At 58.9% G+C, this 18,242-nt stretch overlaps 1 protein-coding gene across 1 annotated transcript in view; it reads right to left on the bottom strand.

Annotated features, from left to right (window-relative positions):
* THBS3 (thrombospondin 3) overlaps nt 1-14,555 on the bottom strand; it is a 53,314-nt gene extending 38,759 nt beyond the window's left edge. Inside the window, exons 1-8 of the mRNA XM_077463815.1 lie at nt 14,395-14,555; nt 11,509-11,715; nt 9,020-9,276; nt 8,766-8,868; nt 8,624-8,650; nt 4,925-5,007; nt 4,238-4,289; nt 3,142-3,290 (exon numbers count right to left, since the gene is read on the bottom strand). Coding sequence (XP_077319941.1) covers nt 3,142-3,290; nt 4,238-4,289; nt 4,925-5,007; nt 8,624-8,650; nt 8,766-8,868; nt 9,020-9,276; nt 11,509-11,715; nt 14,395-14,461 — 945 coding nt within the window. The 5' untranslated portion in view covers nt 14,462-14,555. The remainder of the gene's footprint in view (nt 1-3,141; nt 3,291-4,237; nt 4,290-4,924; nt 5,008-8,623; nt 8,651-8,765; nt 8,869-9,019; nt 9,277-11,508; nt 11,716-14,394) is intronic.
* Nucleotides 14,556-18,242: the final 3,687 nt, after the last annotated feature.

Raw genomic sequence — 18,242 nt, 5'->3', positions numbered from 1 at the left:
CACGGGGAGGTCTACGTTACATGGGATGATGGTGTCACATGGGGAGATCTACGTCACATGTGGTGATGGCGTCACACGGGGAGGTCTACGTCACATGGGATGATGGCGTCACATGGGGAGGTCTATGTCACATGGGATGATGGCGTCACACGGGGAGATCTACGTCACATGTGGTGATGGCGTCACACGGGGAGGTCTACGTCACATGTGGTGATGGCGTCATGCGGGGAGGTCTACGTCACATGTGGTGATGGCGTCACATGGGGAGGTCTACGTCACATTGGATGATGGCGTCACATGGCGAGGTCTACGTCACATGGGATGATGGCATCACACGGGGAGGTCTACGTCACATGTGGTGATGGCGTCACACGGGGAGGTCTACGTCACATGTGGTGATGGCGTCACATGGGATGATGGCGTCACATGGGGAGGTCTACGTCACATGTGGTGATGGCGTCACATGGGGAGGTCTACGTCACATGTGGTGATGGTGTCACATGGGGAGGTCTACGTCACATGTGGTGATGGCGTCACATGGGGAGGTCTACGTCACATGTGGTGATGGCGTCACATAGGGAGGTCTACGTCACATGGGATGATGGCGTCACATGAGGAGGTCTACGTCACATGGGATGATGGCGTTACATGAGGAGGTCTACGTCATATGTGGTGATGGCGTCACATGGGAAGGTCTACGTCACATGGGATGATGGCGTCACATGGGGAGGTCTACGTCACATGAGGAGGTCTATGTCACATAGGATGATGGCGTCACATGGGGAGGTCTACGTCACATGTGGTGATGGCGTCACACGGGGAGGTCTACGTCACATGGGATGATGGCGTCACATGGGGAGGTCTACGTCACATGGGATGATGGCGTCACACGGGGAGGTCTAAGTCACATGTGGTGATGGCGTCACACGGGGAGGTCTACGTCACATAGGATGATGGTGTCACATGGGGAGGTCTACGTCACATGGGATGATGGTGTCACATGGGAAGGTCTACGTTACATGGGATGATGGTGTCACATGGGGAGGTGTACGTCACATGGGATGATGGTGTCACATGGGGAGGTGTACGTCACATAGGATGATGGTGTCACATGGGGAGATCTACGCCACATGGGGAGGTCTGCTTCCCATGTGATGATGGTGTCACATGAGGTCTACGTCACATGGGATGATGGTGTCACATGGGGAGGTCTACGTCACATAGGATGATGTCGTCACATGGGGAGGTCTACGTCACATGTGGTGATGGCGTCACACGGGGAGGTCTACGTCACATGGGATGATGGCATCACATGGGGAGGTCTATGTCACATGGGATGATGGCATCACGTGGGGAGATCTACGTCACATGTGGTGATGGCGTCACACGGGGAGGTCTACGTCACATGTGGTGATGGCGTCACGCGGGGAGGTCTACGTCACATGTGGTGATGGCGTCACACGGGGAGGTCTACGTCACATTGGATGATGGCGTCACATGGGGAGGTCTACGTCACATGGGATGATGGCGCCACACGGGGAGGTCTACGTCACATGTGGTGATGGCGTCACACGGGGAGGTCTACGTCACATGTGGTGATGGCGTCACATGGGATGATGGCGTCACATGGGGAGGTCTACGTCACATGTGGTGATGGCGTCACATGGGGGAGGTCTACGTCACATGTGGTGATGGTGTCACATGGGGAGGTCTACGTCACATGTGGTGATGACGTCACATGGGGAGGTCTACGTCACATGTGGTGATGGCGTCACATAGGGAGGTCTACGTCACATGTGGTGATGGTGTCACATGGGGAGGTCTACGTCACATGTGGTGATGACGTCACATGGGGAGGTCTACGTCACATGGGATGATGGCGTCACATGAGGAGGTCTACGTCACATGGGATGATGGCGTCACATGAGGAGGTCTACGTCATATGTGGTGATGGCGTCACATGGGGAGGTCTACGTCACATGGGATGATGGCGTCACATGGGGAGGTCTACGTCACATGGGATGATGGCGTCACATGGGGAGGTCTACGTCACATGTGGTGATGGCGTCACACGGGGAGGTCTACGTCACATGGGATGATGGCGTCACATGGGGAGGTCTATGTCACATGGGATGATGGCGTCACGCGGGGAGATCTACGTCACATGTGGTGATGGCGTCACACGGGGAGGTCTACGTCACATGTGGTGATGGAGTCACGCGGGGAGGTCTACGTCACATGTGGTGATGGCGTCACACGGGGAGGTCTACGTCACATTGGATGATGGCGTCACATGGGGAGGTCTACGTCACATGGGATGATGGCGTCACACGGGGAGGTCTACGTCATATGTGGTGATGGCGTCACACGGGGAGGTCTACGTCACATGTGGTGATGGCGTCACATGGGGAGGTCTACGTCACATGGGGAGGTCTACGTCACATGTGGTGATGGTGTCACATGGGGAGGTCTACGTCACATGTGGTGATGACGTCACATGGGGAGGTCTATGTCACATGTGGTGATGGCGTCACATAGGGAGGTCTACGTCACATGGGATGATGGCGTCACATGAGGAGGTCTACATCACATGGGATGATGGCGTCACATGAGGAGGTCTACGTCATATGTGGTGATGGCGTCACATGGGTAGGTCTACGTCACATGGGATGATGGCGTCACATGGGGAGGTCTACGTCACATGGGATGATGGCGTCACATGGGGAAGTCTACGTCACATGGGATGATGGCGTCACATGGGGAGGTCTACGTCACATGTGGTGATGGCGTCACATGGGGAGGTCTACGTCACATGTGGTGATGGCGTCACATGCGGCGATGGCGTCACATGGGGAGGTCTACGTCACATGTGTGATGGCGTCACATGGGGAGGTCTACGTCACATGGGATGATGGCGTCACATGAGGAGGTCTACGTCATATGTGGTGATGGCGTCACATGGGGAGGTCTACGTCACATGGGATGATGGCGTCACATGGGGAGGTCTACGTCACATGGGATGATGGCGTCACATGGGGAGGTCTACGTCACATGGGATGATGGCGTCATATTTTAGGGGTAGTATCACATGGGGGGGCACAGGGAGTCTCAGATATCCGACAATAATCTGGGTTTGGTTACCTCATCTATGTCGGCGCAGTGGGACCCATTGCCCTGTGATCCTGGTGGGCACGGCCCACAGCGGTACCCGGGGTACTCATAGGTCTCCATACAGTCCACGCCCTGGAAACACGGATTGGGGTTGCAGCGAGACCGATGTTCATGGAAGCCTGCATGTGACCCAGAAACATCACATATTATCTGTGCTTCTCCCCAATACTGCACAGGGACTGGCTACCGCAGATGTCCCGCCCCTGAGGGGTCGGTATGATTGCTCCTCCCCTTCCTCCCCAGTATGATTGCTCCTCCCCTTTCCCCCCAGTATGATTGATCCTCCCCTTTTCACCCAGTATGATTGCTACTCCCTTTTGCCCCAGTATGATTGCTCCTCCCCTTTCCCCCCAGTATGATTGCTCCTCCCCTTTCTGCGGCAATATGATTGCTCCTCCCCTTTTGCCCCAATATGATTGCACCTCCCCTTTATTCCCCAATATTATTGCTACTCCCCTTTTGGCCCCAGTATGACTTTTCCTCCCCTTTTGCCCCAATATGATTGCTCCTCCCCTTTTGCCCCAATCTGATTGCCCATCCCCTTTTGCCCCAGTATGATTGCTCCTCCCCTTTCCCCCCAGTATGATTGCTCCTCCCCTTTCTGCCGCAATATGATTGCTCCTCCCCTTTTGCCCCAATATGATTGCACCTCCCCTTTATTCCCCAATATTATTGCTCCTCCCCTTTATTCCCCAATATCATTGCTCCTCCCCTTTTTGCCCCAGTATGACTTTTCCTCCCCTTTTGCCCCAATATGATTGCTACTTCCCTTTTTGCCCCAATCGAATTGCCCCTCCCCTTTTGCCCCAATCTGATTGCTCTTCCCTTTTTGCCCACAATATGATTGCTCCTCCCTTTTTGCCCCAATCTGATTGCCCCTCCCATTATTTCCCAGATGCAGGCTCACCTTCCTCCTGTACAGAATACAGCCCCCCTCCCCCCCACCATATGTGAGCCAATTATAGGAAAGACACACGGGGCCCCACACCTTCCAACGTGCCCAGTGCATGCTGGGGAATCAGACTGCTGCCCTGTGCTGGATGGGTAGGCGATGGCGACTACTTACCGCACACTTGGCACTCCATGATGGTGTTCCGGATCAGAGACATCTCCTTCACCTGTCCACAAAGAGAAGAGCGAGGTGGTCATGGAGGAGGAGCGAGGAGTCTACAGAAGGGCTCATCGTCCATGACTAGGAATCTGAGCTGTGCAGGGCGCTGTCTCTGGGAACCGTGCACCCCCATTGGTCCCCAGGCATGGCACCCCCATTGGTCCCCAGACACGGCACCCCCATTGGTCCAAGGACACGGCCCCCCATTGGTCCCCAGGCACGGCAACCCATTGGTCCCCAGGCACGGCACCCCCATTAGTCCCCAGGCACGGCACCCCCATTGGTCCCCAGGCACGGCACCCCCATTGGTTCCCAGACACGGCACCCCATTAGTCCCCAGGCACGGCACCCCCATTGATCCCCAGACACGGCACCCCCATTGATCCCCAGACACGGCACCCCCATTGGTACCCAGGCACGGCACCCCCATTGGTCCCCAGACACAGCACCCCATTGGTCCCCAAGCACGGCACCCTCATTGATCCCCAGACACGGCACCCCCATTGGTACCCAGGCACGGCACCCCCATTGGTCCCCAGACACAGCACCCCATTGGTCCCCAAGCACGGCACCCTCATTGATCCCCAGACACGGCACCCCCATTGGTCTTAATGCACATTGCACCCACAAGTGTCCTCTTACCTGGTCTCTGATGTCCTCCCGGAGCTCCGCCAGCACTTTATTGAACAAAGTCATCTGTGTGATCAGAGCCTTGGTGTGCTCCCCTGACAGACAAAAACACAGTCAGCCAATCCGATGGCAGAGAAAACCAGCAAAACAATTCAGACTCCTCCCTCCAATGCAAAAACCCCACCTACCACCTCCCCTAGAGGATCAACGAGAGCTTGAAACCAAAAGAGAGACATCTCCTGCTCTGGATGTGTCTGCCCCCTGCTGGACACACCTCCCCCATACACCTGGGAATGTCTGCCCCCTGCTAGACACACCTCCCCCATACACCTGGGAGTGTCCGCCCCCTGATGGACACACCTCCACCATACACCTGGCTGTGACTGCCCCCTGCTGGACACACCTCCCCCATACACCTGGGAGCGTCTGCCCCCTGCTGGACACACCTCCCCCATACACCTGGGAGTGTCTGCCCCCTCCTGGACACACCTCCCCCATACACCTGGGAGTGTCTGCCCCCTGCTGGACACACCTCCCCCATACACCTGGGAATGTCTGCCCCCTGATGGACACACCTCCCCCATACACCTTGGAGTGTCTGCCCCCTGCTAGACACACCTCTCCCATACACCTGGGAGTGTCTGCCCCCTGCTGGACACACCTCCCCCATACACCTGGATGTGTCTGCCCTCTGCTGGACACACCTCCCCCATACACCTGGGAGTGTCTGCCCCCTGCTGGACACACCTCCCCCATACACCTGGGAGTATCTGCCCCTGATGGACACACCTCCCCCATACACCTGGGAGTGTCTGCCCCCTGCTGGACACACCTCCCCCATACACCTGGGAGTGTCTGCCCCCTGATGGACACACCCCCCATACACCTGGATGTGTCTGCCCCCTACTGGACACACCTCCCCCATACACTTGGGAGTGTCTGCCCCCTGCTGGACACACCTCCCCCATACACCTGGGAGTGTCTGCCCCCTGCTGGACACACCTACCCAATACACCTGGGAGTGTCTGCCCCCTGCTGGACACACCTCCCCCATACACCTGGGAGTGTCTACCCCCTGCTGGACACACCTCCTCCATACACCTGGCTGTGACTGCCCCCTGCTGGACACACCTCCCCCATACACCTGCCCATGACTGCCCCCTGCTGGACACACCTCCCCCATACACCTGGATGTGTCTGCCCCCTGCTGGACACACCTCCCCCATACACTTGGGAGTGTCTGCCCCCTGCTGGACACACCTCCTCCACACACCTGGGAGTGTCTGCCCCCTGATGGACACACCTCCCCCATACACCTTGGAGTGTCTGCCCCCTGCTAGACACACCTCTCCCATACACCTGGGAGTGTCTGCCCCCTGCTGGACACACCTACCCAATACACCTGGGAGTGTCTACCCCCTGCTGGACACACCTCCTCCATACACCTGGCTGTGACTGCCCCCTGCTGGACACACCTCCCCCATACACCTGCCCGTGACTGCCCCCTGCTGGACACACCTCCCCCATACACCTGGATGTGTCTGCCCCCTGCTGGACACACCTCCCCCATACACTTGGGAGTGACTGCCCCCTGCTGGACACACCTCCTCCATACACCTGGGAGTGTCTGCCCCCTGATGGACACACCTCCCCCATACACCTTGGAGTGTCTGCCCCCTGCTAGACACACCTCTCCCATACACCTGGGAGTGTCTGCCCCCTGCTGGACACACCCCCCATACACCTGGGAGTGTCTGCCACCTGCTGGACACACTCCCCCATACACCTGGATGTGTCTGCCCCTGCAGGACACACCTCCCCCATACACCTGGGAGTGTCTGCCCCCTGCTGGACACACCACCCCCATACACCTGGGAGTGTCTGCACCCTGCTGGACACACCTCCCCCATACACCTGGGAGTGTCTGCCCTCTGCTGGACACACCTCCCACATACACCTGGGAGTGTCTGCCCCCTGCTGGACACACCTCTCCCATACACCTGGATGTGTCTGCCCCTGCTGGACACACCTCCCCCATACACCTGGATGTGTCTGCCCTCTGCTGGACACACCTCCCGCATACACCTGGGAGTGTCTGCCCTCTGCTGGACACACCTCCCGCATACACCTGGGAGTGTCTGCCCTCTGCTGGACACACCTCCCGCATACACCTGGATGTGTTTGCCCCTGCTGGACACACCTCCCCTATACACCTGGGAGTGTCTGCCCCCTGCCGGACACACCTCCCCCATACACCTGGGAGTGTCTGCCCCCTGTTGGACACACCTCCCCCATACACCTGGATGTGTCTGCCCCCTGCTGGACACACCTCCCCCATACACCTGGGAGTGTCTGCACCCTGCTGGACACACCTCCCCCATACACCTGGGAGTGTCTGCCCTCTGCTGGACACACCTCCCGCATACACCTGGGAGTGTCTGCCCCCTGCTGGACACACCTCCCCCATACACCTGGATGTGTCTGCCCCTGCTGGACACACCTCCCCCATACACCTGGATGTGTCTGCCCCTGCTGGACACACCTCCCCCATACACCTGGGAGTGTCTGCCCCCTGATGGACACACCTCCCCCATACACCTGGATGTGTCTGCCCCTGCTGGACACACCTCCCCCATACACCTGGGAGTGTCTGCCCCCTGCTGGACACACCTCCCCCATACACCTGGGAGTGTCTGCCTCCTGCTGGACACACCTCCCCCATACACCTGGGAGTGTCTGCCCCCTGCCGGACACACCTCCCCCATACACCTGGGAGTGTCTGCCCCCTGTTGGACACACCTCCCCCATACACCTGGATGTGTCTGCCCCCTGCTGGACACACCTCCCTCATACACCTGGGAGTGTCTGCCCCCTGCTGGACACACCTCCCCCAAACACCTGGATGTGTCTGCCCCCTGCTGGACACCCCTCCCCCATACACCTGGATGTGTCTGCCCCCTGCTGGACACACCTCCCCCATACACCTGGCTGTGTCTGCCCCCTGCTGGACACACCTCCCCCATACACCTGGGAGTGTCTGCCCCCTGCCGGACACACCTCCCCCATACACCTGGGAGTGTCTGCCCCCTGCTGGACACACCTCCCCCATACACCTGGATGTGTCTGCCCCCTGCTGGACACACCCCCCCATACACCTGGGAGTGTCTTCCCCTCTGGTGGACACACCTCCCCCAAACACCTGGATGTGTCTGCCCCCTACTGGACACACCTCCCCCATACACCTGGGAGTGTCTGCCCCCTGCTGGACACACCCCCCCATACACCTGTATGTGTCTGCCCCCTGCTGGACACACCTCCCCCATACACCTGGGAGCGTCTGCCCCCTGCTGGACACACCTCCCCCATACACCTGGGAGCGTCTGCCCCCTGCTGGACACACCTCCCCCATACACCTGGATGTGTCTGCCCCCTGCTGGACACATCTCCCCCATACACCTGGAAGTGTCTGCCCCCTGCTGGACACACCTCCCCCATACATCTGGGAGTGTCTGCCCCCTGCTGGACACACCTCCCCCATACACCTGGATGTGTCTGCCCCCTGCCGGACACACCTCCCCCATACACCTGGGAGTGTCTGCCCCCTGCTGGACACACCTCCCCCATACACCTGGGAGTGTCTGCCCCCTGCTGGACATACCTCCCCCATACACCTGGCTCCTAGTACATTAGATATTCACGCAGCAGACTTACCAAGGATTGAGTTGACAACGCCATTCACTGTCAGGGAGAGAACAAAGACATGTCAGATGGAATCATAAGAAGATGTGTCCCCATCATCCTGGCCAGGATGTCCCCACAGGCCCAGGAGGGGCCCACCTCTCTGTGTACCTACCTGTGTTCTGGATGGACTCGTCATCCTGGAAGGGGCATTCGCTCAGAGCCCCCACTCTGCTCATAGACCCCCCGAGAACCATCTTCATCGACTCCATTGACCCCTAAAGAGAGAGAAGAACCAAATCATCTTACAGACCTTCCATAGGCTCAGGGACCCTCATGGGCTGGACCTCAGGCCACGGGGGTGGGCCCAGACACAGCGCACCTCCCACTGATCACCAATGAGGTGGGCAGGGCCTTCAAATTCCATACCTGCAGCCTCTGGTAGGCCTTGTGTCCTGAGCGGATCTCCCCCGACTCCACCTCGAATTGTGGGATCACCATCATCTCCGGGAGGCCCAGACTGCTGTCCACCTGCTTACAGTCCACGTAGAGCTCCAGGGTGAGCGTGTCACCACGGAGGCCACTGAGCCGCAGGATCACCGTGTGCGCGTTCCCGTCCGACAGGTTGGCATTCTGGAGGCTGACCGAGTGGACCTTGGAGTCTTCCCGCATGTAGCGGACCAGCACTGGAAGATACCCAACCGGTTATGGCACCGCCACCCCCTTCCTTCACATGTCCCTCCCGCGAGGAACCAATCCAGACCCCCTTCCTTCACATGTCCCTCCCGCGAGGAACCAATCCAGACCCCCCTTCCTTCACATGTCCCTCCCCCGAGGAACCAATCCAGACCCCCCTTCCTTCTGATCTCCCTCCCCTGAGGAACCAATCCAGACCCCCCTTCCTTCACATCTCCCTCCCCCGAGGAACCAATCCAGACCCCCTTCCTTCACATGTCCCTCCCCCGAGGAACCAAGCCAGACCCCCTTCCTTCCCATCTCCCTCCCCGAGGAACCAATCCAGACCCCCCTTCCTTCAGATCTCCCTCCCCTGAGGAACCAATCCAGACCCCCCTTCCTTCACATGTCCCTCCCCCGAGGAACCAATCCAGACCCCCCTTCCTTCACATGTCCCTCCCGCGAGGAACCAATCCAGACCCCCCTTCCTTCAGATCTCCCTCCCGCGAGGAACCAATCCAGACCCCCCTTCCTTCACATGTCCCTCCCGCGAGGAACCAATCCAGACCCCCCTTCCTTCAGATCTCCCTCCTGCGAGGAACCAATCCAGACCCCCCTTCCTTCACATCTCCCTCCCGCGAGGAACCAATCCAGACCCCCCTTCCTTCAGATCTCCCTCCCGCGAGGAACCAATCCAGACCCCCCTTCCTTCACATGTCCCTCCCGCGAGGAACCAATCCAGACCCCCCTTCCTTCAGATCTCCCTCCTGCGAGGAACCAATCCAGACCCCCCTTCCTTCACATCTCCCTCCCGCGAGGAACCAATCCAGACCCCCCTTCCTTCACATGTCCCTCCCCCGAGGAACCAATCCAGACCCCCCTTCCTTCTGATCTCCCTCCCCTGAGGAACCAATCCAGACCCCCCTTCCTTCACATCTCCCTCCCCCGAGGAACCAATCCAGACCCCCTTCCTTCACATGTCCCTCCCCCGAGGAACCAAGCCAGACCCCCTTCCTTCCCATCTCCCTCCCCGAGGAACCAATCCAGACCCCCCTTCCTTCAGATCTCCCTCCCCTGAGGAACCAATCCAGACCCCCCTTCCTTCACATGTCCCTCCCCCGAGGAACCAATCCAGACCCCCCTTCCTTCACATGTCCCTCCCGCGAGGAACCAATCCAGACCCCCCTTCCTTCAGATCTCCCTCCCGCGAGGAACCAATCCAGACCCCCCTTCCTTCACATGTCCCTCCCGCGAGGAACCAATCCAGACCCCCCTTCCTTCAGATCTCCCTCCTGCGAGGAACCAATCCAGACCCCCCTTCCTTCACATCTCCCTCCCGCGAGGAACCAATCCAGACCCCTCTGGTCTTGCTATGACCATTAGATTGCTAGCTCCTCAGACCAAACCCCCCCTATGACCATTAGATTGCTAGCTCCTCAGACCAAACCCCCCCCCTATGACCATTAGATTGCTAGCTCCTCAGACCCCTCCCCCCCGCTATGACCATTAGATTGCTAGCTCCTCAGACCCCTCCCCCACTAGGACCATTAGATTGCTAGCTCCTCAGACCCCTCCCCCACTATGACCATTAGATTGCTAGCTCCTCAGACCCCCCTCCCCCACTATGACCATTAGATTGCTAGCTCCTCAGACCCCTCCCCCACTATGACCATTAGATTGCTAGCTCCTCAGACCCCTCCCCCACTATGACCATTAGATTGCTAGCTCCTCAGACCCCCCTCCCCCACTATGACAATTAGATTGCTAGCTCCTCAGACCCCCCTCCCCCACTATGACAATTAGATTGCTAGCTCCTCAGACCCCTCACCCACTATGACCATTAGATTGCTAGCTCCTCAGACCAAACCCCCCCTATGACCATTAGATTGCTAGCTCCTCAGACCAAACCCCCCCCTATGACCATTAGATTGCTAGCTCCTCAGACCCCTCCCCCCCGCTATGACCATTAGATTGCTAGCTCCTCAGACCCCTCCCCCACTAGGACCATTAGATTGCTAGCTCCTCAGACCCCTCCCCCACTATGACCATTAGATTGCTAGCTCCTCAGACCCCCCTCCCCCACTATGACCATTAGATTGCTAGCTCCTCAGACCCCCCTCCCCCACTATGACAATTAGATTGCTAGCTCCTCAGACCCCCCTCCCCCACTATGACAATTAGATTGCTAGCTCCTCAGACCCCTCACCCACTATGACCATTAGATTGCTAGCTCCTGGGCTCACCTTTGTTGACCTTGCCGATGACAGACGCCTCCAGCCACTTTGTGTTGTCTTTCTTGGAGTAAAATCCGAAGAGAACCCCTCCGGCCTTCGGGGGGAGCCGAAACGTGGAGAGGAAATAAATATCGTTCACCGTCATCATCTCCGACCGGATCTTCTCCACCACGCTGACCATGTGACGCGATTCGCTGACCGTCAGGAGGTCCATCACTGCGGGGGAGGGGAATCGCAAACAGATCACACCCCAGGGAAATGGTCACACGTGGCTCTGTTTATATGGGAAATGGTCACACGTGGCTTTGTATATATAGGAAATGGTCACACGTGGCTTTGTTTATATAGGAAAGGGTCACATGTGGCTTTGTTTATATAGGAAATGGTCACATGTGGCTTTGTTTATATAGGAAAGGGTCACATGTGGCTTTGTTTATATAGGAAATGGTCCCACGTGGCTTTGTTTATATAGGAAATGGTCACACGTGGCTTTGTTTATATAGGAAATGGTCACAGGTGGCTTTGTTTATATAGGAAAGGGTCACATGTGGCTTTGTTTATATAGGAAATGGTCCCACGTGGCTTTGTTTATATAGGAAATGGTCACACGTGGCTTTGTTTATATGGGAAATGGTCACACGTGGCTCTGTTTATATAGGAAATGGTCACACGTGGCTTTGTTTATATGGGAAATGGTCACACGTGGCTCTGTTTATATAGGAAATGGTCACACGTGGCTCCGTCTATATAGGAAATGGTCATACGTGGCTTTGTTTATATAAGAAATGGTCACACATGGCTTTGTTTATATGAGGAAATGGTCACACGTGGCTCTGTTTATGTCGCAGTTCAGAGAATTGGGGGATGGGAGGTCTGTATGCTGTTTGCTGCATCTTCCAGCAGAGGGAGCTCTGAGACCCATAATCTGTACATGGAGCACACTGCTGTCACCTGCAGGGGGAGCACTACAAGTCCTTCCACCTTCTATGTATGGGAATAGTGACAATGGGAGAACAGGGGGTACAAGGGGATACAAGGGGGTGCAAAGAGGTACAAGGGGGTGCAAGGGGGTACAAGAGGGTGCAAAGGGGTACAAGGGGGTGCAAAGGGGTACAAGGGGGTGCAAGGTGGTGCAAAGGGGTACAAGAGGGTGCAAAGGGGTGCAAAGGGTACAAGGGGGTGCAAAGGGGTACAAGGGGGTATAAAGGGATCACCTCTCATTACCCCACCACCACCCCAGACCTCTCATCACCCCACCACCACCCCAGACCTCTCATCGCCCCACCACCACCCCGGACCTCTCATCGCCCCACCACCACCCCGGACCTCTCATCACCCCCCCACCCCAGACCTCTCATCGCCCCACCACCACCCCGGACCTCTCATCGCCCCACCACCACCCCGGACCTCTCATCGCCCCCCCTCCCCGAACCTCTCATCGCCCCACCACCACCCCGGACCTCTCATCGCCCCTCCCCCCCACCCCGAACCTCTCATCGCCCCACCACCACCCCGAACCTCTCATCGCCCCACCACCACCCCGGACCTTTCATCACCCCACCACCCCGGACCTCTCATCGCCCCACCACCACCCCGGACCTCTCATCACCCCACCACCACCCCGGACCTCTCATCACACCACCACCACCCCGGACCTCTCATCACACCACCACCACCCCGCACCTCTCATCCCACCACCACCCCAGACCTCTCATCACCCCACCACCACCCCGGACCTCTCATCACCCCACCACCATCCCGGACCTCTCATCACACCACCACCACCCCGCACCTCTCATCCCACCACCACCCCAGACCTCTCATCACCCCACCACCACCCCGGACCTCTCATCACCCCACCACCATCCCGGACCTCTCATCACCCCACCACCCCGGACCTCTCATCACCCCACCACCATCCCGGACCTCTCATCCCCCCACCACCCCGGACCTCTCATCACCCCACCACCACCCTGGACCTCTCATCACCCCACCACCCCGGACCTCTCATCACCCCACCACCCCGGACCTCTCATCACCCCACCACCATCCCGGACCTCTCATCCTCCCACCACCCCGGACCTCTCATCACCCCACCACCACCCTGGACCTCTCATCACCCCACCACCCCGGACCTCTCATCACCCCACCAACACCCCGGACCTCTCATCACCCCACCACCACCCCGGACCTCTCATCACCCCACCACCACCCCGGACCTCTCATCACCCCACCACCCTGGACCTCTCATCACCCCACCACCACCCCGGACCTCTCATCACCCCACCACCCCGGACCTCTCATCACCCCACCACCACCCCGGACCTCTCATCACCCCGTACCTCTCATCACCCCACCACCCTGGACCTCTCATCACCCCACCACCAACCCAGACCCCTCACTGACCCACCACCCTGGGCCCCTCTCCACCCCACCACACCAGATCCTTTTCCACCCCGACCCCTCTCCACCCCAGACCCCCGTCCACCTGGACCCCTCTCCCCCCCACCACCCCAGACCCCTCACTGCCCCACAACCTGGACCCCTCTCCACACACCACCCCAGACCCCTCGCAGCCCCACCATCATGAACCCCTCCCCAACATCCCAGAATCCCTCTCCACCCGGACCCCTCTCCACTCCACCAGCCCAGACTCCTTTCCACCTGGACGGCTCTCCACTCCACCACCCCAGACCCCTCTCCCCGCCAGCACCCCGGACCCCTCACCACTCCGGACCCCTCTCCATCCCACCACCCCATACCCCTCTCCCTCCCCATTGGCTCCACCCCACCACCTCAAACCCCTTCCCCCCACCATCCCGAACTCCTTTCCACCACCTCGGACTCCTCTGCCCCCTCCACCAACCCATGCCCATTCCCCCGGGGGTCCCTTACCTTGTAGCTCCTGCCTGGCGGGGGTGACGGAGGTGAGACAGAGAAGAAGGAGGACGGGGACCTTCATGTTAGAGTGCTGGGAGGGAGTGTGGGGTGTCAGGGATGAATGACACAGATGTCTGCCTGTTCCTCCCCTCCTCCGCCCTCTCTGGGGTTCTCACACGTCTCCGCCAACATTCTTCACCACAACCTTAACCCCGTCCCTGCCAGAGGAGGGGAGGACAGCACCGGGGGAGGGGGACCGGGGACCACTCCGGGGTACGCCCCAATACACCACCACAGGGGGACCGGGGACCACTCCGGAGTACGCCCCAATACAACACTAAAGGGGAGGGAGACCGGGGACCACTCCGGGGTACACTCCAATATACCACCACAGGGGGACCGGGGACCACTCCGGGGTACACCCCAATACAACACTAAAGGGGAGGGAGACCAGGGACCACTCCGGGGTACACCCCGATATACCACCACAGGGGGACCAGGACCACTCCGGGGTACGCCCCAATACAACACTAAAGGGCAGGGAGACCGGGGACCACTCCGGGGTACACCCCGATATACCACCACAGGGGGACCAGGACCACTCCGGGGTACGCCCCAATACAACACTAAAGGGGAGGGAGACCGGGGTCCACTCCGGGGTACACCCCAATATACCACCACAGGGGGACCAGGACCACTCCGGGGTACGCCCCAATACAACAGTAAAGGGGGACCGGGGATCACTCCGGGGTATGCCCCAATACAACACTAAAGGGGAGGGAGACCGGGGACCACTCCGGGGTACACCCCAATATACCACCACAGGGGGACCGGGGACCACTCCGGGGTACACCCCAATACAACACTAAAGGGGAGGGAGACCAGGGACCACTCCGGGGTACACCCCGATATACCACCACAGGGGGACCAGGACCACTCCGGGGTACGCCCCAATACAACACTAAAGGGCAGGGAGACCGGGACCACTCCGGGGTACACCCCGATATACCACCACAGGGGGACCATGACCACTCCGGGGTACGCCCCAATACAACACTAAAGGGGAGGGAGACCGGGGTCCACTCCGGGGTACACCCCAATATACCACCACAGGGGGACCAGGACCACTCCGGGGTACGCCCCAATACAACAGTAAAGGGGGACCGGGGATCACTCCGGGGTATGCCCCAATACAACACTAAAGGGGAGGGAGACCGGGGACCACTCCGGGGTACACCCCAATATACCACCACAGGGGGACCGGGGACCACTCCGGGGTACACCCCAATACAACACTAAAGGGGAGGGAGACCAGGGACCACTCCGGGGTACACCCCGATATACCACCACAGGGGGACCAGGACCACTCCGGGGTACGCCCCAATACAACACTAAAGGGCAGGGAGACCGGGACCACTCCGGGGTACACCCCGATATACCACCACAGGGGGACCAGGACCACTCCGGGGTATGCCCCAATACAACACTAAAGGGCAGGGAGACCGGGACCACTCCGGGGTACACCCCGATATACCACCACAGGGGGACCAGGATCACTCCGGGGTACGCCCCAATACAACACTAAAGGGGAGGGAGACCGGGGACCACTCCGGGGTACACCCCAATATACCACCACAGGGGGACCAGGACCACTCCGGGGTACGCCCCAATACAACACTAAAGGGGGACCGTGGACCACTCTGAGGTACGCCCCAATATACCACCACCGGGGGAGGGGGAACGGAGACCACTCCGGGGTACGCCCCAATACAACACTAAAGGGGGACCGGGGACCACTCCGGGGTACGCCCCAATACACCACCACCGGGGGAGGGGGAACGGGGACCACTCCGGGGTATGCCCCAATACACCACCACCAGGGGACCGGGGACCACTCCAGGGTACGCCTCAATACACCACCACCAGGGGAGGGGGACCACTCCAGGATACATCCCAATACACCACCACAGGGGGACCAGGGACCACTCCGGGGTACGCCTCAATACAACACCACCAGGGGAGGGGGACCGGGGACCACTCCGGGGTACGCCCCAATACACCACCACAGGGGGACCAGAGACCACTCCAGGGTACGCCCCAATACACCACCACCAGGGGAGGGGGACCGGGGACCACTCCGGGGTACACCGCAATACACCACCACAGGGGGACCGGGTCCACTCCAGGGTACGCCCCAATACACCACCACCAGTGGACCGGGGACCACTCTGGGGTACGCCCCAATACACCACCACCGGGGGAGGGGGACCGGGGACCACTCCAGGGTACGCCCCAATACACCACCACCAGGGGACCGTGGACCACTCTGGGGTACGCCCCAATACACCACCACCAGGGGACCGGAGACCACTCCGGGGTACGCCCTAATACACCACCACCGGGAGAGGGGGACCACTCCGGGGTACGCCCTAATACACCACCACCGGGGGAGGGGGACCACTCCAGGGTACGCCCCAATACACCCCCACCGGGGGAGGGGGACACTTTCCTGACCGGCTCTGGGGTTCATTCCCGGGGTACACCCCAATACAGCGCCAGAAGGGGGTCACCCCAGTGTCAGGATGTCTGGAGTGCGAACACAGTGGGGATCCCCCTCCAGTCACCATGTCTGAGCTCCTTCTGGCGGACATGTTGGTACTCTCAGGTGTGTAGAGCAGAAAGCCCCAGGTGACCACACCTCCCACACTCCTCATTGGGGGCTCCCGGGAGGGGGGGGAATCACACCTGGAATCTCACACCACACATTCCTTCTCTGTGACATCATCTGCCATCACCCCCCTCCCCCCCATCCATCACCCCCCCTCCCCTCCCCCCATGTATCATCACACATCAGGATATAGAGATTTTACAGAAAATACCCAAATAAAATAATAGGGTGGGGGGGGGAACTATATTGCCAATGGGGTTTCATGGGGAGAAATGTAAAGTAATGCACTTGGGGGCTACAAATATAAACACAAACTACCCCCTAGGGGGAAGAACCTCTGGGGGGGGGGGGGTGCCAGGATGGGGACAGATCTGGGGGTCCGAGTGGATGACAGACTCAGCAATGCCAAGACATAGCTACCAAAGCCGGCAGGAAATTGGCATTTGTGGATAAATGGAAGCACTCCGGCTTTATACAGCTCTGCTCCCCCCACATCTGGAGCATTCCGTCCAGTTCTGGTCACCAGTCCTCAAGAAGGATGTCCTGGAACCGGAGAGAGTCCAAAGAAGGGCAATAAAACTAAAAAGGGGACTGGAGGAGATCAGTTATGGGGGGTGGAGGAGATCAGTTATGGGGGATGGAGGAGATCAGTTATGGGGGATGGAGGAGATCAGTTATGGGGGGTGGAGGAGATCAGTTATGGGGATGGAGGAGCTCAGTTATGGGGGATGGAGGAGTTCAGTTATGGGGGATGGAGGAGATCAGTAATGGGGGATGGAGGAGATCAGTTATGGGGGATGGAGGAGATCAGTAATGGGGGATGGAGGAGATCAGTTATGGGGGATGGAGGAGATCAGTTATGGGGATGGAGGAGATCAGTTATGGGGATGGAGGAGATCAGTTATGGGGGATGGAGGAGATCAGTTATGGGGGACGGAGGAGATCAGTTATGGGGATGGAGGAGATAAGTTATGGGGGGTGGAGGAGATCAGTTATGGGGATGGAGGAGCTCAGTTATGGGGGATGGAGGAGATCAGTTATGGGGGATGGAGGAGATCAGTTATGGGGGATGGAGGAGATCAGTTATGGGGATGGAGGAGATCAGTTATGGGGGATGGAGGAGATCAGTAATGGGGGATGGAGGAGATCAGTTATGGAGGGTGGAGGGGCTCAGTTATGGGGGATGGAGGAGATC

This window comes from Lithobates pipiens, unplaced genomic scaffold (assembly GCF_037356315.1).
Source record: "Lithobates pipiens isolate NorthernLeopardFrog02 unplaced genomic scaffold, aLitPip1_a1.2 Scaffold_30, whole genome shotgun sequence".
NCBI lineage: Eukaryota > Metazoa > Chordata > Amphibia > Anura > Ranidae > Lithobates > Lithobates pipiens.
Note: the sequence above shows the minus strand (reverse complement) of the source record. Positions and strands in the feature narration are given on the sequence as shown.